Source organism: Saccopteryx leptura, chromosome 2, assembly GCF_036850995.1.
Source record: "Saccopteryx leptura isolate mSacLep1 chromosome 2, mSacLep1_pri_phased_curated, whole genome shotgun sequence".
In the NCBI taxonomy this organism is placed as follows: Eukaryota; Metazoa; Chordata; class Mammalia; order Chiroptera; family Emballonuridae; genus Saccopteryx; species Saccopteryx leptura.
Genome location: NC_089504.1, coordinates 364831888 through 364854657, shown reverse-complemented (window position 1 = coordinate 364854657; position 22770 = coordinate 364831888). Strand labels below are relative to the sequence as shown.

Here is a 22770-nt window from a genome sequence, read left to right as displayed (position 1 = left end):
AGCCCACATTGAAAGCCGTGGTCAGCCCTGGCCGGTTGGCTCAGTGGTAGAGCGTCGGCCTGGCATGTGGAAGTCCTGGGTTCGATTCCCGGCCAGGGCACACAGGAGAAGCGCCCATCTGCTTCTCCACCCCTCCCCCTCTCCTTCCTCTCTGTCTCTCTCTTCCCCTCCCGCAGCCAAGGCTCCATTGGAGCAAAGTTGGCCCGGGCACTGAGGATGGCTCTGTGGCCTCTGCCTCAGGCGCTAGAATGGCTCTGATTGCGGCAGAGCGACGCCCCAGATGGGCAGAGCATCGCCCCCTGGTGGGCATGCCGGGTGGATCCCGGTCGGGTGCATGCAGGAGTCTGTCTGACTGCCTCCCCTTTTCCAACTTCAGAAAAATACAAAAAAAAAAAAAAAAAGGAAGCCGTGGTCGATGGCACTGGGACCCAGGGACATGCAGGTCAACGAGCTGCTGGCATGATGCCTGCCAGCAGACGGGGCTGTTTGTGGACAGTGCGGTGGACCATGCTCGCTTTGGTCTGAGAGTAAGTTGAGCTCTTTGGCAAGGCTTTGAGGTGTGGCGCCAGTTCAGGAGTTTTGTGTTTCTGTTTGACATCGTCAGTGCTGATGATAGGACCTTGGAGGGTCTTTGAACCTTGTCTAATTGACCAGCACAGGATTGATCTTCTGAGTGGTTTCTCTGTTGGGTGAACAGGCTGGTAGAAATAAGCAGTCCAGAGGAGAGAGGAGACAAGGAAATGTAGGTAGCTCAGCAAGGAAATGTTGATAGTCAACATTAGGCGTTGCAGGCCGTAGGGTCATTGCCGCAGCTACACAGTCTCCGCTGATAGGGGGACAGATATGACCCTGAAATTAAAGAAGTCCTCCTCCTACATCTGCTCTTGCGTCTGCCCCCGTAGGGCCCACGGGTAGGCTGCAGGAGACCCACGTGAACCCCTGGGACCGCGGGAGATGATCAAGACGTGTGTGCGCCTTGGTTATTGTCCTTGACAGGCCAGGAGGCTTGAATCCACTGCTGTTATAGGTTCTGCTCGCTTACAGTGGGGTCACCGCCTGATAAACCCCACTATCACACTTACGGGCGCTGCCGTGGCCTGGCATGAGGCCGCATCGCGCCACGTGTCACCAGCGGAGATCAGAAACGATCAGACTTCGAAGCACGGCTCCTACTGACTGCGTCTCGCTGTGGTTCCTTCCTAAGTCAGAGAAACCAGGAGCTGAACCCTCGTGGGTGGAGAAGTCGGTGCTGTGATGGGACCGAGCGGGTGGGGTGTGTCGGGGAGCGTGCGTGGGTGTCGTCCTTACCGACGGAGCTGAGATATAGGTCTGTTTGTGATGCTTAAGCACTGCTGTTTTTCGTAGGAATTTTATGGAGACAATGTGAAAGAATCTCCCGATTATGAAAGGATCATCACCGCGCGTCATTTTAAGAGGGTGCTCAGTTTGCTCGAGGGACAGAAGATCGCGTTTGGTGGGGAGGCGGACGAAGCCACCCGCTACATCGGTAATGGGGTTCATCTGTTCTCACCGGGAGGGGCGGTTGGACAGTTGTTAATTGACCCTAGTTACCAACACTAAATATCAACTATCAAATACGGTCTTTGTTGTAAACTGTTTGAAGGTGATCACATATGCACACGTGCTTAATAAGACTGTGTGTCGCACTGTTTCTGTTTTTTGTTTTTCTTTACATATATTTTTATCTAATTTTCTTCTTCCCTACTACGCCGAGAAGCAGAATAGAACTTTATGAAATTATTTGCAGTTAATGGCTGGAAACACGGCGGGAAACAGCCACAATTCTACAACTAGCCGCCGGCAGGACCGTTGCAGAAATAATTTTTTTTTTTTTTAATTTTCCTGAAGCTGGAAACGGGGAGAGACAGTCAGACAGACTCCCACATGCGCCCGACCAGGATCCACCCGGCAGGCCCACCAGGGGCGACGCTCTGCCCACCAGGGGGCGATGCTCTGCCCCTTCCGGGGGGTCACTCTGCCGCCAGAGCTACTCTAGCGCCTGGGGCAGAGGCCAAGGAGCCATCCCCAGCACCTGGGCCATCCCTGCTCCAATGGAGCCTCCGCTGCGGGAGGGGAAGAAAGAGACAGAGAGGAAGGGGGGGTGGAGAAGCAAATGGACGCTTCTCCTATGTGCCCTGGCCGGGAATCGAACCCAGGTCCCCCGCACGCCAGGCCGACGCTCTACCGCTGAGCCAACCAGCCAGGGCAGAAATAATTTTTTTGATTGATCATGCTTAACGTTATATATTTACTTTCTTTTTGTGTTTTTTATTCTTTGCTGTGCCTACGTCTGTTCCGTTTTAATAAAGTAACAGAAGAATTACAGTTATTTGGTGAAAACTGCCCCACCGAGCTTTGCTTGTCTTCTTACCAGCTAGGCTGTTGTGCATTACAAAAACCCAGCTTAACAGCTTAGACTCACTGAGGAAAAAGGTCCCCTCCTTGCATAGGGAGCAGCCCCCAAACTCTTCCTGCTGCTGGCTCGGTGGTTCAGTAATCCCTCTAGAGCCTGTCCCAGACCTGCCCTCCCGCCCTCAGCATGTTGGCTTTGTCCACTTCTGGGCTCATCAGTGGCAGGAGGAGAAGTCCATCCTGATTCGTTTGGACTTGTTAGGAACTTGCCCCGTGACCTGGAGTCAGGGTCACCTTATCTGAGCACTTGACTGTGCAGAGGAGGATGGACACCCCAAGCCAAAATCAGTTCTCTGACCCGCCCCAGGGCAGTAGTGGGCAACGGATTGGGGGTGACAGCATATTCGCCCCCGGAGTGTGTCCACCACGTTACCAGAAGCAGCTCGTAGGACCCTGGAGGAAAGGGGAGGAGCAGATGTGTTATTGTCAAGTGTCTTACGTTTTAGTTGATGGCCCAGCTTGCTGACGGTCCCTCTGAGTATCTGCCCAGTGACCGACGGGCACGGGTGCTGGGATGCTCTGCCAGGCTCTGCCGGTGCCCAGGCCGCCCTCCTGTCGTGTGCTCTTCCCCACAGTTGTTGGAGCCGTTAACCAGGGTCAGGGAGCCTTGACCATTCAGATAGGTTTTCTTACTCTGTAATGGAATGGGAGTGTTCGTTTGATCCACAGAGGGGCTGTCTGTGCCCCCAGGAAAGTGTCAACATGACCCCTGTTGGGAAGATGGACATGAGCGAGGCCATGGAGGGGTTAATTGTGAATAGATGTGTGCAGGTCTCTCTCCCTGTCTTGGTTTGTCTGAGAATCCTCTGACCCACGTGCCTGGAGACCCTGAACTTGCACAGTTCTTCCACGTACTCGGAATGTGTTCTTTAACGCTGCTCCGTGGCTGGAAGTGGGGAAGGGTGGGGGGTGGCCCGCTGAGGAAACGAAGGTGAGGGGTTGGCACTTTCAATTTCCTGTCGCGTTTCCATCCACTTCGCTCGTTTCCGTTTCAGCCCCAACCGTCCTCACTGACGTCGACCCCGAAACCAGGGTGATGCAGGAGGAGATTTTTGGGCCGATTCTTCCAATCGTGCCTGTGAAGAGCGCCGAGGAGGCCGTCAAGTTCATCAACGACCGCGAGAAGCCCCTGGCTTTCTACATATTTTCTCGTAACAAGAAGGTAAGCGTCACAGAACCGCTGGCTCTCGTAGGCCTGTCACAGGCCAGGTCCCTCGTTGCAGCGAAGCTCATGCAGTTACTTGTGTAGTACTAGAAGTCCACCACCCGGGGACCGGGTAATGAGGCCTTGGGGCTCTTGTGGTGACCTCTCCCATAGGCCTTGAGGATAGAGCTGTGTCTGTGGAGGTGGGTGTCACAAGTATCTTGGCTCAGATACCTCCGGGATAATTGGGAGACTCCCGTGTCCCAGCATTAGAAGCTTCTCTGACATTCGTCCCCCGAGCATTTCTGTGTAAGAGCCTTCCTCCTGTGTTGGGGGCATTCACAGCCGCTCCGGGGGGGGGGGGCTGAGCGGCATGGAAACCTCTGGCACCGTGACGGGAGTGGCTGTGGTGGCTTCAGTCGGGTTACTTTGCTGTTAGGATGGTAGAGCCGTGCTGAGCTGGGGGGCATGTCACACCACGTGGTGCCAGCAGGAAGAGCCCGGCCACTTTTCTGCCTGGCTTATTTACTCGCATCACAGAGTGATTGACCACTAAGGGACACTGGCCTCCTGGTGGGCAGGTAGGCTCAGGAACCCTCTGAAGAAGAGCAAAGACTGAGAGGGGGAGATGGGGCGGCCAGGGTTTGAGGAGCGCCCAGTTGCGCTGTGGAGAGCGCTGATACAGCGTGCAGGTTGTGCTGTGGCTGCTTCAGGGGCTTGTGGTGCTGCTGAGACCCAGGTGTCTGCAGACACGCTCAGTGAGACCAGGTTTTGCGGGCTGTGGCCTGGCTGTCTGGCTGGGTGGATAGAGCATCAGCCCAGTGTGCAGATGGCCCGGGTTCTATTCCCAGTCAGGACAGACATGAGAAGCGACCATCTGCTTCTCTCCCCTTTCTCTCCCCCTCTCTCCCCCCTCCCTCTCCCCTCTCTCCCTCCCTCCCTCTCCCCTCCCTCTTCCCCTCCTGCAGCCAGTGGCTTCATTGGTTCCAGTGTCGGCCTGGGCACTGAGGATAGCTGAGCACTGAGAATAGCTTGGTTGATTCGAGCATCAGCCCCAGACGGGGTTACCAGGTGGTTCCCTGTCAGGCACATGCAGGAGTCTGTCTCACTATCTCCTGCCCTCTCACTTAAAAAAGATAACAGACTTTGGATGAGTGGCGGTCTGACGTTGTCAGTGACTGTAGGTACTGTGGACGGGACCTGAAGCCTCAGTCTGCCAGCCGGGGCGCACGTGGTGGGGAGCCTCCCATCAGCTGGGTGACCTGTGGGAACCACGGTCCCCGTGACGTTTCCTGTGAGGAGCTCTCAAGGGTTTGTTGTCACCAGGTGAAATGACATTGACTACTCAAGTGTCATTTTCTCTATTTGGTTCTGAGGACAGCTGCTTATTTCTTCAAAAACTGGATGTTAAATCTTGCATTTCAGGGAAACCAAATGATACCCATATGCTGTAACTTAAAGCGGAAATAGTAAAAACTAGAGTATAGTCTGAACTGTCCATTATTTTAAAAAGTCTTTCTGCATGTGGAAGTCCCAGGTTCAATTCCCGGCCAGGGCACACAGGAGAAGTGCCCATCTGCTTCTCCACCCCACCCCCTCTCCTTCCTCTCTGTCTCTCTCTTCCCCTCCCGCAGCGAGGCTCCATGGGAGCAAAGTTGACCCAGGCGCTGAGGATGGCTCTGTGGCCTCTGCCTCAGGCGCTAGAATGGCTCTGATTGTGACAGAGCGACGCCCCAAGATGGGCAGAGCATCGCCCCCTGGTGGGCATGCCGGGTGGATCCCGGTCGAGCGCATACGGGAGTCTGTCTGACTGCCTCCCTGTTTCCAACTTCAGAAAAATACAAAAAAAATAAAAAGGCTTTTTGCTGCCCTTTGGGGTGGCCCAGCCCGAACAGGACCGACAGGTGCTGCCTCCCTCCAGTTACAAGATGTGCGTCTGAGAGGTTAGCTGGTGACCACATCTGCTGTCTGTCCTGTCCCGGGATCTGCCGCTCCTTGAGCTGTTCCATGACTTGAGAAGAGCAGGAGACGCCCAGTGCTGTGGACAGGACAGGCAGAAAGGAGGTCGGTGCTGGTGAAGCTCTGTGGACCCTTTAGGTCCAGGGGTCCCCAAACTACGGCCCGTGGGCCACATGCGGCCCCCTGAGGCCATTTATCCGGCCCCCACTGCACTTCCGGAAGGGGCACCTCTTTCATTGGTGGTCAGTGAGAGGAGCATAGTTCCCATTGAAATACTGGTCAGTTTGTTGATTTAAATTTACTTGTTCTTTATTTTAAATGTTATATTTGTTCCCGTTTTGTTTTTTTACTTTAAAATAAGATATGTGCAGTGTGCATAGGGATTTGTTCATAGTTTTTTTTATAGTCTGGCCCTCCAATGGTCTGAGGGACAGTGAACTGGCCCCCTGTGTAAAAAGTTTGGGGACCCCTGCTTTAGGTGGTCTGTGTGTTTGGCACGGTGCCCCCAAACTCGTCGTCATGCCAACCTGCATGAAGGCAGAGCGCGCATCAGAGCACAGCGCCCGGTGTGGGCGCTGCTGACCCAGAGCCTTCGTTCCGTCCCTCAGCTTGTCCAGCGGCTGATCGACAGCACGTCCAGCGGGGGCGTCACCGTCAACGACGTCATCATGCACTTCATGCTCGCCTCTCTGCCCTTCGGAGGAGTGGGTGAGTCCTCGTGCCACTCACAACACCGTGCCAGAGTGTTCCACGCACAGCAGCTGTAGCTGCAGCCCCTGCCTGGGGGTCCTGTCCTAAAAGAGACCTTCCCCGACACCTGGTGGGAAGTCCTCTTCCTGCCACCCCGGCGGGCCCTCCGCTGCAGGCTCACCGCCTCCGTCCTGAGGAGCGCTCACTGTCCTCGATGATGATACTGTTCTTCCATCGCTTTACTTGTTTATTGTCCTCCCACATTTAGGGGGTTTAGGGGAGCCAGCAGTCAGGTCTCTAATTAATAAGGCCCCTCTGTTAACCACCTGTCCCTGTTTAAGGCAAGCTTGTCCCAGGAGGCCCTGGCCTGCTCTCTGTCACTGTCACTGCCACAGGTCCCTCTCTAGGACGAGAGCACACCGCCGGGGGCCAGCACGGGGACAGACACGTGTGAGCGGTGGGTGGGCGGGGCTGGGGGGGTGTTTCAGGTTCCTGACCGGTGCTGGTGGCTCGGACGAGGATGATGTCAGGGAGCTAGTACAGAGGGAGTGGGTGTTTTGGGGGGTCAGACAGTGTGCTGGTGGACTGGATGTGTTTGGTGTGGGGAGAGGTAGAGAATGAGAGGCGGGGTAGGAGGTGGGCTGCAGTCCCTGTCCCGTCACTGCCCAGGTCCCGGAAGGGCTGGGCCAGACTCTGTCCTGTCCGTCTTCGGTGCCGACGGGACCTTGGCTCCCACGAGCCGACGCGGCAGGGACCCTCGTGGCTCCACTGTCGGTCACGGGTGCCGCGAGGTGCCAGTCGAGTGACTTGGGGTCAGTCCCTGTCGTCTTCAACGAGGCATCACTCTGCATCATTGACCAGCCCCTCTTTGTAACGAAACAGACCCCCCCCCCCATGCAAAGGTAACCTCTGGTGTTTTGATACAAATTGCCGGATCCCCCCCCCCCCAGCCTCCACTGTCATCTCACGGGTGGACCAGCAGCCGCCACAGTGAACTGCTTCCTGGCCCTCCCCCCGTGCCTCATGCCACTGCACCATTCACACACGTCTGCCCAGCAGAGGTCTGCGCTTGCCTGTTCTCGGGCAGTGTGTCACCTTGCCGTCCTGGCCGGTGTCCCTTCTAGGAGCGTGGAGGGGGCAGGTGGGGGTGTGGGGCTGGGGACACACAGAGCCACGTGGGACGGGAGGAGAGCCATGGGCTGGGTGCAATTCCAGCTTTGCCCTTTCCACCTGGGGCAGGGGACTCGACCCCACGGAGCTCCTTCCCCTCCCTGGGATGGGGGGCTGTGATGCTGGTTAACCTGCGGGGTGTGGTGACGGGGACGTCGGAGCGTGCACGGTGCTGTCCTGGCGTCAGTGAGAGCCACTCGGCAGAGAGCGGCAGACCTCGCCCCCGCTGTTGGAGCGCATCCTGCTTTATGGGGAGGCTTACCTTGCTGGGGAATGCTGGAGCCCCCTGTGCTGGCCGAGACATGAACTGGGGGTGCCCACAGCAGCCGGGAGAACTGTGGGTCCCCTGTGTCGGTGTGAAGACGGAGGGAGAAGGAAGTGGCTGGTGTCACCTACAGTGGAGCTGTTTTCTGTTTCCTGTGTTCCAGGTTTCAGTGGGATGGGAGCTTATCACGGAGAACACAGTTTCAATACCTTCTCTCACCAGCGTCCCTGTTTGTTAAAAAGTTTCAAGGGAGAAAGTGCTAACAAGCTCAGATATCCTCCCAACAGCCAGTCCAAGGTGGAGTGGTCAAAATTCTTCTTCCTGAAACGGTTCAACAGAGGCAAGCTCGGTCTGCTGTTCCTCGCCATGCTGGGCCTCGTGGTCGCCGTGCTCGCCAAGGTAAGGCCCGAGCAGCGCCCGCTCTACTCTGGACTGGGGCTCCCCTGACGCTTCCGTGCGCTCTGTCTCTCGTGTCGAGATAGGGCCGCAACCTGTCACCTGCCGGCCGGCTCCTCTGGGGCCTGGCGGCCTCTGTCCTGCAAAGGCCCGGCCGAGGGTGTGCATGGAGACCTCCGCCACGGAGCCCGAGGGTCTTGGGGACAGTGTGCTGACCTCTAGTCTGAGAGGGGCCGTGGGACCCGCCTGCGGACTTCTGAGCTGTGTGACCCTCGGGTCCTTGGGCTCCGGGGCCTTGGTGTCGGCTTTGTTCTCGCTGCGGCTGGAAGCATGCGGTGTGGGCGCGGGCGCGGGTGCAGGCGTGGGTGCAGGCGCGGGCCCGGTGCCGGCCGGGCGCGGTGTGCAGCGTGCGGTGTGCGGCAGCCCGGTGCGGAGGGCAGTCGGGAGCTCAGCTCTGGGGCCCGGTGTTACGGGTGCGGGCTTGCTGAGGGCCGTGTGTGCGCCCGTGGAGCTGTCAGCCGGTGGCCATCTGCAGGGACGCAGGGAGGGTAGTGACGTCTGAAGAACAGGCTTGAGAGAGGCAGGGGTCAGCGCAGAATGGCCATGGCTGTTTACGCCCGTGTTTCGTTCAACTTCAGTGTGAGGGGGTTGGCTCTTCCTGGGGCTCAGTGCATCGGGGGAGCTGGAGACCGCTGCATCTGACCTCGTTTGGGTTTCCTCAGAAACACCGGGCCATGCTGAGCAGGAGGCCCTGGCTGGCCTTCCTGGCTGGCCCCTGAGCGGCGGTGAGGAGCGCCCCGAGCCCAGCCCGCTCTGATAAGCGTGAGGTAGGAGCTCCCCTTCTCGTTTGTGCAACGCGGGCAGCGTCTGGGTGCGTTCTCATCCAGGTGTTTGTTTTTCCACAGCTGGAGGCTGGGTGCTTGTTGAAAAACCAATGTCTCAATTATTTGTCTGCAGAGAGTTTGGCCTTTGGCCCAGGGTATCTGTGTTAGAGAACTTGACTTTTCGCAGTTTTGAAAGGGTGAGGCCAGGTTGCCGGAGGCTTGGAAACCGGAGAGGCGACTGCAGGACCAGGCCTGGAAGAAGCACAGGGCGTTCTCACGGAGAGGACAGTCATGTGCGTGCCTCCTCCCGCCGGCCTGTCCAGACCGGTAGTCACCGTTTGGACACTGAGCCCTTTGTGTCCTAATATGAGAGTCTCCTAAAAATCTCTTTAAGTCAGTATTTTGTTTTTGGTTTAAAAAAAAAAAAAGTGACTTGAGAATTCACATAGCAAACTTAGTGCGTGTGGTTTAGGGGCTCTGTTCTTCTTCTGCACCCTCCTGAGGTCCCCGGGGCGTTTGAGTCTCCTGTCCCCGCCTGCCTAGCTCGCCCTGTTCCCGAGACACCAGTCCCCCAACCAGAGACGCACCTTCTTGGTCGGGACGGGATTTCTTCGTCTCCTGGAGAATCTGGTCCGAGCTGACTGCGCCCTCCCAGGCGCGTGCCCGGGAAGGCTCCCAAAGGCGCGCTGCCCCGAGCCAGAGGGGCTGGAGCAGGCCGGCCTCGGCACAGAGCGCCCCGGAGGGTTTGGCAGACCAGCAGCAGCAGTGTGTGAAACGGTTCAGCTGGGAACAAGAAAGTGCGGTTTTGATTCCTGGCTTTGAGGTCAGCTCAGCGATGACTTTGGGCAAGGCCTTCTCTGAGCCCCCCCAGAGGCCCGGTTTAAACTGCTCGGTGCAGAGTGAGGGGTGGACACCGATGTCCAGGCCGCCCTCCGCTCCACCTCTGTCCTCGCCACCGTGAGGGGCTGTGCCAGTTGTTCAGACTGGGTTGAATTCAGAGTGAGACGAGCTGACGATCTGGTGTTTCTTTCCTCCTGGTTGCTTCTCTGCTCTTCTTCTGAGTTTTTATCCATTAAAAAAAAAATTATAGCCTGACCAGGCGGTGGCGCAGTGGATAGAGCATCGGACTGGGATGCAGAGGACCCGGGTTCGAGACCCCGAGGTCGCCAGCTTGAGTGCGGGCTCATCTGGTTTGAGGAAAAGCCCACCAGCTTGAACCCAAGATTGCTGGCTCCAGCAAGGGGTTACTCGGTCTGCTGAAGGCCCGCGGTCAAGGCACATATGAGAAAGCAATCAATGAACAACTAAGGTGTTGCAATGCGCAATGAAAAACTAATGATTGATGCTTCTCATCTCTCTCCGTTCTTGTCTGTCTGTCCCTGTCTATCTCTCTCTGACTCTCTCTGTCTCTGTAAAATAAATAAATAAATAAATAAATAAAAATTAAAAAAAAAATTATATCACCTTTTATCTTAAATAAATGACTGAGCCTATATTGGTCATTTACTTGAGGAATCTTTATTATAAAATTGCAAACATTGGTCCAAAATTGCTTTTCTCTACTAATGATCTTATATGTGGATGTGATTTTATTCACTTTGCTAGAATTAGAATGAATTTAAAACACTTTTTTTTATTGTTGAGGAGGGGAGATAGAGAGGCAGAGACTCCTGCATGTGCCTCAACCTGGATCCACCTGACAATCCCATTTGGGGCCGATGCTCTAGAACCAAGCTATGTTCAGCACCTGAAGCTGACACGCTCGGACCAGCCAAGCTGTCCTCAGCACCCGGGGCCAATACTCGAACCAATCAAGCTGCTGGCTGTGGGAGGGGAAGAGAGAGGGAAGGTGGAGAGGGAGGGGGCGAGAAGGAGATGGTTGCTTCTCCTGTGTGCCCTGACCGGGGATCAAACCGGGACTTCCATACGCTGGGCCGATGCCACCGGCTGGGGCTGAAACACTTTTAAATGGGAAGCCAAAAGCAGTGATTGTCAAGCTACAGGGCGCATGTCAGGACCTCATAAATAGGCTAAAATTGACAAATGTCATTCGGCCTTTGAACATGAACTACGACATGTAAATGGGACGTTACCTGGTGGCATACCTCGGGAGGCAGGAGGGAGGCAGTGCTGTGGTGGAGGCTTCGTGCTGCTGGCACGGTGGAGCAGTGTCGGTGTCGTGTAGACTTCAGCCGCCTGTTCCCAGCGCGAGGGCAGTCAGCGAGCGACTGCAGCCCCTGTCTCGGGTCTGATGTCCCCTTGGTGGCGGTCAGAGTACTGCCTTTGTTACACCTCTCTGGCTACTGTTGTTGTGGAGGAGAGCATGATCTTTCATCCTCGGTTCAGACCACACGTCTGCTTCTGAGGGGTGCACGGGCCTTCACGGGAGGACGCGTTCAGAGCCCCGTGCCCAGCTCGTGGCCCGGAGCTGGCTGCGGGGGCTTCCCCACCAGCCGGGTAACCAGGGGTCTCTTTCTCTCTCCAGGCTTTGTATTACTGAAGAATGATCCTGTTCAGCCTCCTAATTGCCTCTACTGAATTATTTCTCTGTTTTAATAGTTCATAAACTGATCATTTTAACGTCCAACCAAAAATGGTAAGAAAATGGAATCAACCCTAAAAGTAGTTGCCAAGCTCCTTCAATAAAACTTGCTGCTTCAGCCACATTCCCATCGTTCCCCCAGCGAGGAGACTCGGAGAACCCACCCTGGGCTGCTTCTCCCAGACCTTAGCTTTGGGCTAGGGAAGGAGGATGTCTCAGACTAACCCTCGACCCCGGGAGATGGAAGGCGTCTCAGAACCGGCTCAGTGACTGTCCCCAGTTCGAGGAACACAGGATACCCACCCCGTGCCCACTGTGGCCGCCGCCCCTCTGGAAACTCTGAAGAGCTCAGCCCTGCCCCGCGTGACCAGCAGCCCTCTGCAGTCCGGAGAAAGGGGGGTAGACTTCCAGCACCTGAATTGGGGGGTTGGGGTGGAGCAATGGCTGTTCCTCATCCCTTGTGACTTGGGGACCTGACCACCAGGAATTGGCTTTCCTGTCTAACGTGCCCCCTGGTGACCGTGGTTTTCCTCCTCTTCCTACCCACTCACCACCGTGCCTTGTGTTTGGCTTGTGGCGACCTCTTGTTCCTGTCCACAAGACTTACTGTGACCAATCACACCAAAGCACCTGGTAAATCCATTGCCAATTTCCTTCAAGTGTCATCTGTCATTCTTATGATGTAGGAGTTGTAGAATTCTGCATCTTATAAAACCCAGCTGGCACTTTTAAACATAGTAATGAAAGTACTGTACTTAGAACAATATTTATCCTCTGTTAGGACCCTAAAGTTGCAACTTGGTGGCTCTCCCAAGGACAGATCTTTAACTATTTCTATAGCACTAGAACAAGTAAATTTCACTTTTTAAACTTCCAGGGAGGCCCCTTTTAGAATAAATTCAGCCCACAGAACTCAACATAGGGAAACCATTTCCTGTCTGTCGTGGACAAGACTCCACTGTGGGTGTTCAGGACTCGGGAGCCCGAGATCCTCGGGGTAGTAGGAGGGCTGCTGGTGGGTCATTCGGAGATGTCCGCAGGAGGATCGTGTCAGACTCGGCCGTTGGCCACTCTGAAGGGTGTGGCGGCCATTGAAAGAAGAGCTGAACACGGTCAAAACCTGAGGCCCTCCAGCCAGTGAGAAAGTGCCAGAGAAGAGGCTGGCTGCACACAGTCTCCCTGCAGGCCGGTTCTGTGCCCTCCTCCACCCCCACTCGGAAACAGACTCCGCCCGCTCAGGAAGAGAAGGTAACTGACTAGAGTGCACAGTCAGCGCTGGAGTGGATTTGTTCCGTGGAGGCCGTTGGAAGTGTGTTGTTACGTCTTCATCGGGACGAGGTGTCAAGAATTCATCACTTAGACTAGTTTCAGGGGAAAGCTGCTTAAAACAGTGTCTCCACCTGTCCGAATAATCAATCCTAAAAAAGTCCTGGACAGAATTTCAACATGGCATCTTCATTTAGTATGTATATTGTATGTTATCATTACTAGTGAAACTAAATTACTGGCTTGTTGCCTTGTATGCTCCGCTTCAAAATAAATCCCTTATATTTGATAAAACACATGATTTCAGTAACATTCTTAGTGTGGGTCCTCAGATGCTTTTTGGAGATAATTCTCTGATCGTAAGTTTTGTCCCACTATAAATCCATGCTTGATCTTTATTAAAGGTGGTACTTGTCAACGAAGTCACGCGTTCTCATTTTAAATTCTCAGCTAAGAAGACTTTCTGAGCATTTCTCTCTGTTACTTGTTTCCGTTTCTAGGCAGACTGTGTGCTGCTCTTGTTTGTGGCTGGATCGTTACTTAGTAACAGGTGTTTCTCGAGGCTGGTGACGGAGGAGATGCCAGGAGGGATGGGGTCAGAGGAGAGGTGCAGAGGGGTCTCTAAACAGCCTTCCTTAGTTGTGGGGGGTCTCACAGGAGCTGTGGGGGCAGGAAACGGGGTCCAGCCCAGTGGCCCCTTTTCCAGAGCGACAGAGGTGGAACAGATGTAGACGGGAGACTGGGGCTGGGGATACTACCTTTAATGTAATGGTTTTTATTTTGATTTGAAGTTTCCAATTTGAATAACAGTGGCGATCCTCTCTCCACCTGTCAGCTGGTCCTCTAAAGAGCTCTGCAGGTCAGAGGAGAGAGTGCTGTTTTGCCCACACAGAATTGTTAAATCTGTGCAATGCAGACCCTTGTCTGTCCTGGGAGGTGTGGCTGACGGTCCTTTGAGGAGGGGGCCGAGCGTCCCCTGCAGCGGGTGCTGTTGGTGCCGCAGGGTGGACCCGTGGGTATGGGCATGTGGAGGAGGCAGCTGCTTCCGCTTCCTCTCTGTCCCCAAGCTGCTCTGCTAGTGGCGGGAGGTCAGGGTCCTGATGACAAGCCCTGCGGCGAGGGTGGCCGACGCCGCGCCCAGCGCAGCGCCTCGGCGGATGGCCAGCTGCCTCCCGGACAGTCTGCCGGAAGGAGCTGCAAAGGCGCGGGCTGCTTCCGGAGTCCTGAAGAGGCCCAGGTGGCAGTCGGGCCTCGAGTACAGTGTCAGGGTGACGCCAGGGGAGCTGCCTGTAGCCACTGCGGAGACAAACGAGCAAGGTCAGCGCTCCCGGGGGCGGGGGGCGTCTGGGAGGCGGGGTCAGCCAGCCGCGGGCGGCGTCTGCTCTGCGGAACTGGCTAGTTGACCTCTGCCCCTCCCGGGAGGGGACGCTGTGCGGTGGGAAGTGCCTGCGTTCCCTGGTGCAGCAGGTGGAGGGGGACCACGGGGGGGGGGGGGGGGGGGGGGGGGAAGCTCCATCAGCGTCACTGAGAGCAGAGGGGGCGTGCTCCTGCCCGAGGGGGCGTGCTCCTGCCCGAGGGGCGTGCCCCTGCCCGAGGGGGCGTGCCCCTGCCTGAGGGGCGTGCCCCTGCCCGAGGGGGCGTGCCCCTGCCTGAGGAGCGTGTTCCTGCCGAGGGGGCGTGCCCCTGCCCGAGGGGGCGTGCCCCTGCCCGAGTGGCGTGTTCCTGACTGAGGGGGCGTGCCCCTGCCCGAGGGGGCGTGCCCCTGCCTGAGGGGCGTGCTCCTGCCCGAGTGGTCGTGCCCCTGCCTGAGGGGCGTGTTCCTGCCCGAGGGGGCGTGCCCCTGCCTGAGGGGCGTGTTCCTGCCCGAGGGGGCGTGTTCCTGCCCGAGGGGGCGTGCTCCTGCCCGAGGGGGCGTGCTCCTGCCCGAGGGGCGTGTTCCTGCCCGAGGGGGCGTGCTCCTGCCCGAGGGGCGTGTTCCTGCCCGAGGGGGCGTGCTCCTGCCCGAGGGGGCGTGCTCCTGCCCGAGGGGGCGTGCTCCTGCCTGAGGGGCGTGCCCCTGCCCGAGCCTTCCTCAGCCCACAGCTGGCACCTCGAGTGTCACTGCCACATGTGATTTCTGTTGGTCACGCTGTAGCCATGGGACAGTTTGAGCTCCCAGGGTTTTAGTCAGCTGGCTAAACCGACGGAGGATCCCGGGGTGTGATGGGGTCACCGAGACAACAGGGCTTTGGGCCACAGATTGCCCGCCTGGCACTCGGCACAAGCTTGGGGTGGGAGGGCGCCCGTGCCTTGAGCTGGGGCCACCATTTCATCGCGGAGACATTGTCCCCCAGAGGTGTCTGTCCGGTGTGGGTGCAGAGAGGTGGACAGGAGAAGTGCCCCCCATCTCCAGTGAGTCGAGCCCGGCTGACCGGCCCTGACCAACAGCGGTAGGCCAGGATGTGGCCTCCTGCCCTGAGCTGGCGCGACGCGGTTAGAACACGCTGTAGGCGGACAGGTCCGTGCCTGGACTTCTGTCTCTTGCCTTTGCAAGTCGCAGGACAGCGGGGAAGGGACCTGAGCCCTCGGCCTGGCCTCCTCCTCTGGGAATGGGGCTGTGGCTGCCGCCTCACAAGGCTGAGGATGGCGGAGTGTGTCAGTGATGCCTTCCTGGGGTTTCCTGCCTCCTTTTCATGTTGAGAGGATGGGGCGTTTGGTTCCCAAGAGACGCACAGGACAGCCAGGAGCATATGACACTGGCCGTTTCGTGTGGACCCCACAGAGCACCCTGACAGCATTACCTGAAGACGCAGCAGCCTTCTCAGGTCTGGGGCTGGGGGCCACGTCTGCCACGCCCTGCTGCGGCAGCCCCGCGAACTTCTGAGCCTGAAGGGGAGAGCACGGCTGGGTGGGCCTGAAATGCAGCCCCCCAGCACCCCCGCCTCGCACACCACAGGCCTGGGGGGGGAGGTCGACAAGATGCGGCTGCCGTTTGACCCAAGAAGACCTGGCCCCAGACTCGGAGGCTCCGCACGCTCTCCCCTGTGCTGGGACTGAGCTCTGCCCGCCTCTGATCTAGAAGCGGCCGGGGACGCTGCCCTGAGAGCCTGTGGTGGGGAGACCCCTGCACGGGGGCTGGCTGACCCCAGGGAAGGCCTCTGTGCGGACGTTTAGGACCCTGGTGGCCGGTGCACTGGGGCTGGCTGACCCCAGGGAAGGCCTCTGTGCAGACGTTTAGGACCCTGGTGGCCGGTGCACGGGGCCTGGCTGACCCCAGGGAAGGCCTCTGTGCAGACGTTTAGGGTCCTGGTGGCCGGTGCACGGGGCCTGGCTGACCCCAGGGAAGGCCTCTGTGCAGACGTTTAGGGTCCTGGTGGCCGGTGCACGGGGGCTGGCTGGCCCCAGGGAAGGCCTCTGTGCAGTCGTTTAGGGTCCTGGTGGCCGGTGCACGGGGGCTGGCTGACCCCAGGGAAGGCCTCTGTGCAGACGTTTAGGACCCTGGTGGCCGGTGCATGGGGGCTGGCTGGCCCCAGGGAAGGCCTCTGTGCGGACGTTTAGGGTCCTGGTGGCCGGTGCACTGGGGCTGGCTGACCCCAGGGAAGGCCTCTGTGCGGACGTTTAGGGTCCTGGTGGCCAGTGTGGACAGCCTCTTGTCTCCCTGCCCCCGCTGACAGGCCGCGATGTCTGGCTTGTCAGTCCTGGCAGCCGCCCACCTGGAGCAGTCCTCCTCTTTGTCCCCTGCCTGCCTGCCTGCGGGCGGTCTCAGGTGACACCTCAGAAGGTCCCTGACTGGAGGCTGGGATGCCACAGGCCGCCTCATGGCCAGCCTGGAGAACCTGGAGACCTGAAGCCGTGCAGGCTGGTGTCCTCGTCTTTGCGGGGAAGGGAATGAAAGCGGTGCTGTTTGAAATCGTGTTTACCGTGGCCTTGGTGCCATGAGGGCCTCTCCCCACCCGAGGGCAAGACCGTGTCCTGCTAGGGATCGGGCGCTGGGGGAACGCAGCCCCTCTGTGCTCTGCCCCGGACTGAGCCGTGCCTCCTGTGTCAGAAGCAGACGCTGCCCTTTCCGAGGGGACGCTGGACAGTCCTTTGCCCCTCGGCCAAGGCCACGTGCACTCGGGGGCGCATGCGGGCCCAGACTGGTTTGAGCCCCGTGCTCTCGCTGGGCCTGCGGCAGCTGGGCCAATCAGCTGGCCGGCCAAGGGCGGTGTCTGGTGAGTGCGTGTCTGTGATTGGAGCGCGTGCTGCTCATCCTGGGACACAGTTACAATCACAGGTCACCGCTGCCCAGGCCTGACGTGCTCGGGGCACTTCTGGGAAGCACTCCCTTCCCCTGGCTGGCCGGGCGAAGGTGTCCCACGGCCAGGGGCTGCTGACTCACCTCCTCCGCGGCCAGCTTCCAGTTCATCCGGGCAGTGGAGGCGACAAAGGCGGCGGCTGCCAGCAGGACGCAGGCCAGCATGCCCAGCCAGAGGCCTGCAGGGGACCAGCGACAGACAGTAGGACAGCGCAGCGGCCACCCAGGCCCCTCCCGCCGTGTCCTCACAGCCCGTACCTGTGATTCCCATTCCGAACACGAAGATCAGAACGATGCCCAGCGGGAGGCCGATGACATAATAGGCGACCGCGTTGACCACAGCTCCAATGGCTTGCCTGCCAGCACCTCTGAGGACACCGCCGTAGACGCACTGGGGGGGAGGGGAAGGGGGTTGGCACCGATGACGCACTGGGGGGGAGGGGAAGGGGGTTGGCACCAATGAGGCCACTGCGGGGGGAGGGGAAGGGGGTTGGCACCGATGACGCATGGGGGGGAGGGGAAGGGGGTTGGCACCGATGACGCATGGGGGGGGAGGGGAAGGGGGTTGGCACCGATGACGCATGGGGGGGAGGGGAAGGGGGTTGGCACCGATGACGCACTGGGGGGGAGGGGAAGGGGGTTGGCACCGATGAGGCCACTGCGGGCTCACACAGCAGGCACCTCTCTGAACAGGTCACACAGTGCAGCCGCACTGAGCCCTCGCCACAGGAGGGCGGTGCTTCCCCCCCCTCCGTGAGGACACTGAGCCCCAGGGGCAGCACTGCCCTCCAGGAAGTAGCTGGCAGAGGCTGTGGTGGTAAGAGCTAGGAGGTGTTCCTGGCATCCTGTGGGTTGAAGCCAGGACGCTGCTGGTCATTCTGCAATGCCCAGGGCAGCTGTCCTACCCTGAAGAATTGTTCCGCCCTCTGTCAGCAGTGCCAGGGTGGAGGGCCCTGGAGCATATGGCAGCTCACAAGGACAATCCAGTGGCAGTTCACCAGGAAGGGCCAGCAGCCTGCAGCTGTGGGTCTGTCTAGGAGAAGTGGTGGACGGCTGGACCTGACCAGGACGTGCCAGAGAGCTCCGCGAGGTGAAACAGCCCAGGGAGTGTGGGAGAGGTCAGCAGGTTCTCCCCAGACCCCAAGTGGGCTGGAGGCCGGGCGTGGTTGCAGCTCAGACCGGAGCAGACCTGAGCCACCTGCACGTCCTGGGCCGTGGAGCCTGTGCCCAGGCGGCAGAGGCACGGAGCACCCCAGCAGGAAGTAAATGCTGGGCACACTTGAAAACGGCCTTCACGTGGAATGTGCCCCCAGCCCACATTGATCCCTCCGCAGAAAGTGGAAACCTCACCAGTGCTCAGGGGTGTCTGAACACAACCTCCAGTCAGCATAGGCTGAACACTGAGCCATGCAGGCATAGGAGTGGCTCCTAGGGAGCTAAGCTTAAAAGTAAGCAAGGAAAAACACAAAACAGAGCAGCTGCAGGTTGTGGAGTCAAATGAAGTTACCAAACAAAGCCACAGTGCTTGGGGTAAGGCCACACACAGCATTCCCCAGGGTGGACCTGTGCTAGGCCACACAACAGTCCTCAATACATTTAAAACTATTGAACTCAAACAAAAGACGTTTCCCTGACCACAACAGTTAAAGGTGCCTACCAGAAAGAAATCTGGGAACCAGAATACTTGGAAATTAAACGACACACTTCTGAACTCACGGGTCAAAGAACTCACAAGAGAAATTGTAAAATATCTTAAAAGTAAATAAGTGAGAAGAAACACGACATACTGAGGTTTATTAGATACAGCTGAAGCAGTCGTCACTGGGGGGGAACATACAGTTTCAGGTGCCTAGATCAGAAAAGAAGAAGGGTCTTGAATCAATAGCCTCATATTCTCTACCCTAAGGAACCAGAAAAGAGGAGAAAACTAGACCTCAATCAAGCTGAAAGATGGGAATAATTGAGTGGAAATCATTGATGCAGATGAGAAAAACAAAATCATTGAAACCAAATATTCTAGTTCTTTGATAAGATCCACAAAACTGACAAACACCAATGATTTCACATCGGTCAGTAAGACCAAGAAAACAGGAAAGGGAAAACACAAATGATCAAAATCAATAATGGAAGAAGGGGCATTACTACTGACCAGGCAGTGGCTCAGTGGATAGAGTGTTGGACTGGGATGCAGAGGACCCAGGTTCAAAAACCCAAGGCCACTGGCTTAAGCCCAAAGGTAGGCGGCTTGAAGGCCGAGGTCACCGGCTTGAGCAAGGGGTCACTCGCCCTGCTGTAGCCTCCCCCACCCCCCACCCCCGTCAGTCAAGGCACATATGAGAAAGCAATCAGTGAACCTCTAAGGTGCCGCAACGAAGAATTGATGCTTCTCATCTCTCTCCCTTCCTGTCTGTCTGTCCCTATCTGTCCCTCTGTCTGACTGTCAAAAAAATAAAAAAAAAAGGAGTAGGGGGAATACTGTGAGCAACTTCCTGCCAAAGGATTCAATAATTTAGTTGAATGCAAAGTATAACATCTGAAACTCAGTTAATGTCATTATACCATATTAATAAAGGACAAAAAACCATATGATTATCCCAATAGATGCAGAAAAAGCATTCTTCAAATCCATGAGAAAATGTTTCGGCCTGCTAGGAGTAGCGAGGCCCTTCCTTGACCCGATGAGGGTGTTTAAAACCTTCCAGATAGCATATTTAGTGCTGAAAGGTGACACTTTTCTCCCTAACATTGGGCACAAGGCAGAGACGAAACACGTTGCCACTTCTGTTAGTTATTGCACCGGATGTCATAGCCAGATGAAAAGGGAAAGTGAAACCCTTTATCCACAGGTGACACGATCCTGTGTGTAGAAAATCTTAAGGAATCCACAAACACACAAAAACGACTACAATGAGTTTAACCAGGTTGCAGGAGAAAAGATCATGAAACAAAGATCAATTATATTTCTATAAAACCAATGGACAACCTAAAAACAAAATTTAAAAATTTTTTATTTACAATAGCATCAAGAAGAACAAAATATTGGGATAAACGTGACAAAAATAGGGCAAGATTTGTCCATGGACAGATAGACTACCAAAAATATTGCTAAATTAAAGAAGATCTAAATAGTTGGGGAGACAGTCCATGTCTGTGGACTATTAAGATGGCTGCACTTCCCAAAGTTTGCTCAATAGATTCAACATAATTCCGTTCAAAAGCCTAGTAGGCTTTTTAGTGGAAATTAAAAGCTTATTCTAAACAACATCTGGAAATGCAAAAGATCTAGAAGAGCCAAATCAATTAAAAAAGAGAGAACAAAGTTGTAAGATCTATCCTGATTTCAACACACACTAAAGCTACAGTAATTAAGACAGTGGTGGTCCTGACCTGGGGTGGCGCAATGGATTAAGCGTAGACCTGGAATGCTGAGGTTGCCAGTTTGAATCCCTGGTCTTGTCGGTCAAGGCGCACACAGGAAGCAACTACTACAGGCAGATGTTTCCCGCTTCTCCCCCCCTCCAACAAATAATCAATCAATAAAATTATATATATATAGTGCCCTGGAGGGTGGCACAGTGAATTGAACATCCTCAAGGAGTGCCAAGGTTACTGGTTTGATCCCAGGGTCACCAGGTTGCTGGGCAATGAGCTGATGCTTTTTTTCTCTTTCCAAAAAGCAAAAAAAGTATAGTACGGTCATTGGCATAGACTAGGCATATACATCAATGGAGCAGAGGTGTGAGGCTAGAAGTAAACCAGGACATTTATGGCCAGCTGATTTTTGACAAAAGTGCCAAGGAAATTCACTGGGGAGAGAGGTGGCCTTCCAATGCCAACAGTTGGACCTGAGACCATCAGACATCCATACGCAAAAAGATGAATTGAGATCCTTTTCTTCTACCATATGCAAAAACGAACTCAAATCATAAACCTAAGTGTAAGAGCTAAGACTACAATGTCTGGAGAAAGTCACGGGAGAAAAATTTTGCAACCTTGGGTTAGGCAGAGTTCTTAGGACAGTGAAAGTGTAAGCGTGTGTGTGTGTGTGGGGGGTGACAACTGAGAAATTTACTACATTAAAAGTGCAAACTTTGGCCCTGGCCGGTTGGCTCAGCGGTAGAGTGTAGGCCTGGCGTGCGGGGGACCCAGGTTCGATTCCCAGCCAGGGCACATAGGAGAAGCGCCCATTTGCTTCTCCACCCCCCCCCTCCTTCCTCTCTGTCTCTCTCTTCCCCTCCCGCAGCCAAGGCTCCATTGGAGCAAAGATGGCCTAGGCGCTGGGGATGGCTCCTTGGCCTCTGCCCCAGGCGCTAGAGTGGCTCTGGTTGTGGCAGAGCGACGCCCCGGAGGGGCAGAGCATCGCCCCCTGGTGGGCAGAGCGTCACCCCAGGTGGGCGTGCCGGGTGGATCCCGGTCGGGCGCATGTGGGAGTCTGTCTGACTGTCTCTCCCCGTTTCCAGCTTCAGAAAAATACTAAGTAAAAAAAGTAAAAAAAAAAAAAAAAAAAAAGTGCAAACTTTGCCCTGGCCAGTTGGCTCAGTGGTAGAGCGTTGGCCTGGCGTGTGGAAATCCCAGGTTCGATTCCCAGTCAGGGCACACAGGAGAAGCACCCATCTGCTTCTCCACCCTTCCCTTCTACTTTCTCTCTGTCTCTCTCTCTTCCTCCTCCTCCTCTCCTCCTGCAGCCATGGCTCAATTGAAGCAAGTTGGACCCTGGGCGCTGAGGATGGCTCCACGGCCTCCGCTGCTAAAAAATGTCTCTGGTTGCAATGGAGCAACGCCCCCTAGTGGGCTTGCCGGGTGGATCCCAGTCCGGGTGCTTGCGGGAGTCGGCCTCTCTGCCTCCCCTCCTCTCACTGAATTAAAAACAGACAAGTACAGCACAAACTTCTGCAGCTCAAAGGAGCCCTGTAAGGAAATGGAAAACAAGCTGCAGGATGGGGTAGCCAGTCACGTGCTGGTCAAGGACTGGCGTACAGAACGTGTGTAAAGAATTCTCAATAATAATAATGATAATGATAAAACCGCTTCAATGATAAAGTGAATAAAAACAGACTGAGAGGAGCACAGACTCGGGGCCCTGACTGGAAGGTCAGCCCTCGCAGGCACGGATAAGTGAACCCTCAAGCGCGAGGAGCGTGGGGAGGGCAGGCTGGTCAGTGCTACTCACACAGATGGCCTCAAACAGCTGGAAGACGGCGTAAATGGGCAAGACCTTGTTCACCAGGGCGATGACCTCTCTGCAGGAGGAACAGGAAGGAGTCGCTGGAGCGCTGAGACATGACGACTCATAGAGACCTAGCTGTGTCCCTTCTATTACACCACCTCCCCCAAAGGCTGGGCATAGAGGTAGGCACCACCCCCCGCCAACCTAACACCCCTGGCCTGAGTCCCTGCCTGTCTGTGGGTCTCCCTGAGCTCCAGAGGAGCCCCCAGTTTCATCTCGTCTCTGAGTCAGCAACTCGTGGGGGCCACGGCCCAGGGAGACAAGCGTAGGCGCCGGCTGCCTCCCCGTGAGGGCAAAGTCCGGGCCGGTCTGTCTTCGTTTGGACCCAGCCCCGGGCCCCGGGCACATGATGTCTCCGAGGACTGGGTGGCAAAGTCCTCTGACATTTCCCCAGAAGTCAGTGAGGGAAACCGATTACCTACTCATCATTGGTAAAGATATAACCCAGTTCATTTTTCAGGATGCTCAAGAGGGTGCCGATGACCAGCGAGGTGCCCACTGGAAGGGACAGACGGGAGAGAGGCATTTTGGTAAACAGAACCCACGGAGGAGCTGGCTCCGGTCAGCAAGTCCACTCA

At 56.3% G+C, this 22770-nt stretch overlaps 2 protein-coding genes across 3 annotated transcripts in view; one reads left to right on the top strand and one right to left on the bottom strand.

Annotated features, from left to right (window-relative positions):
* The window catches only part of ALDH3A2 (aldehyde dehydrogenase 3 family member A2), a 25393-nt gene extending 12282 nt beyond the window's left edge, over window positions 1-13111 (top strand). Inside the window, exons 7-12 of one of the 2 annotated variants that reach the window (XM_066364990.1) lie at window positions 1366-1507; window positions 3429-3595; window positions 6145-6244; window positions 7825-8060; window positions 8780-8884; window positions 11367-13111. In XM_066364990.1, the coding sequence (XP_066221087.1) occupies window positions 1366-1507; window positions 3429-3595; window positions 6145-6244; window positions 7825-8060; window positions 8780-8836 (702 nt within the window). In that variant the 3' untranslated portion in view covers window positions 8837-8884; window positions 11367-13111. The remainder of the gene's footprint in view (window positions 1-1365; window positions 1508-3428; window positions 3596-6144; window positions 6245-7824; window positions 8061-8779; window positions 8885-11366) is intronic. The other variant, XM_066364991.1, reaches the window with a different exon arrangement.
* The window catches only part of SLC47A2 (solute carrier family 47 member 2), a 25409-nt gene continuing 14941 nt past the window's right edge, over window positions 12303-22770 (bottom strand). The window contains exons 12-17 of the mRNA XM_066364989.1: window positions 22615-22690; window positions 22136-22205; window positions 17224-17356; window positions 17050-17144; window positions 15470-15554; window positions 12303-13985 (exon numbers count right to left, since the gene is read on the bottom strand). Of these exons, the coding sequence (XP_066221086.1) occupies window positions 13765-13985; window positions 15470-15554; window positions 17050-17144; window positions 17224-17356; window positions 22136-22205; window positions 22615-22690 (680 nt within the window). The 3' untranslated portion in view covers window positions 12303-13764. The remainder of the gene's footprint in view (window positions 13986-15469; window positions 15555-17049; window positions 17145-17223; window positions 17357-22135; window positions 22206-22614; window positions 22691-22770) is intronic.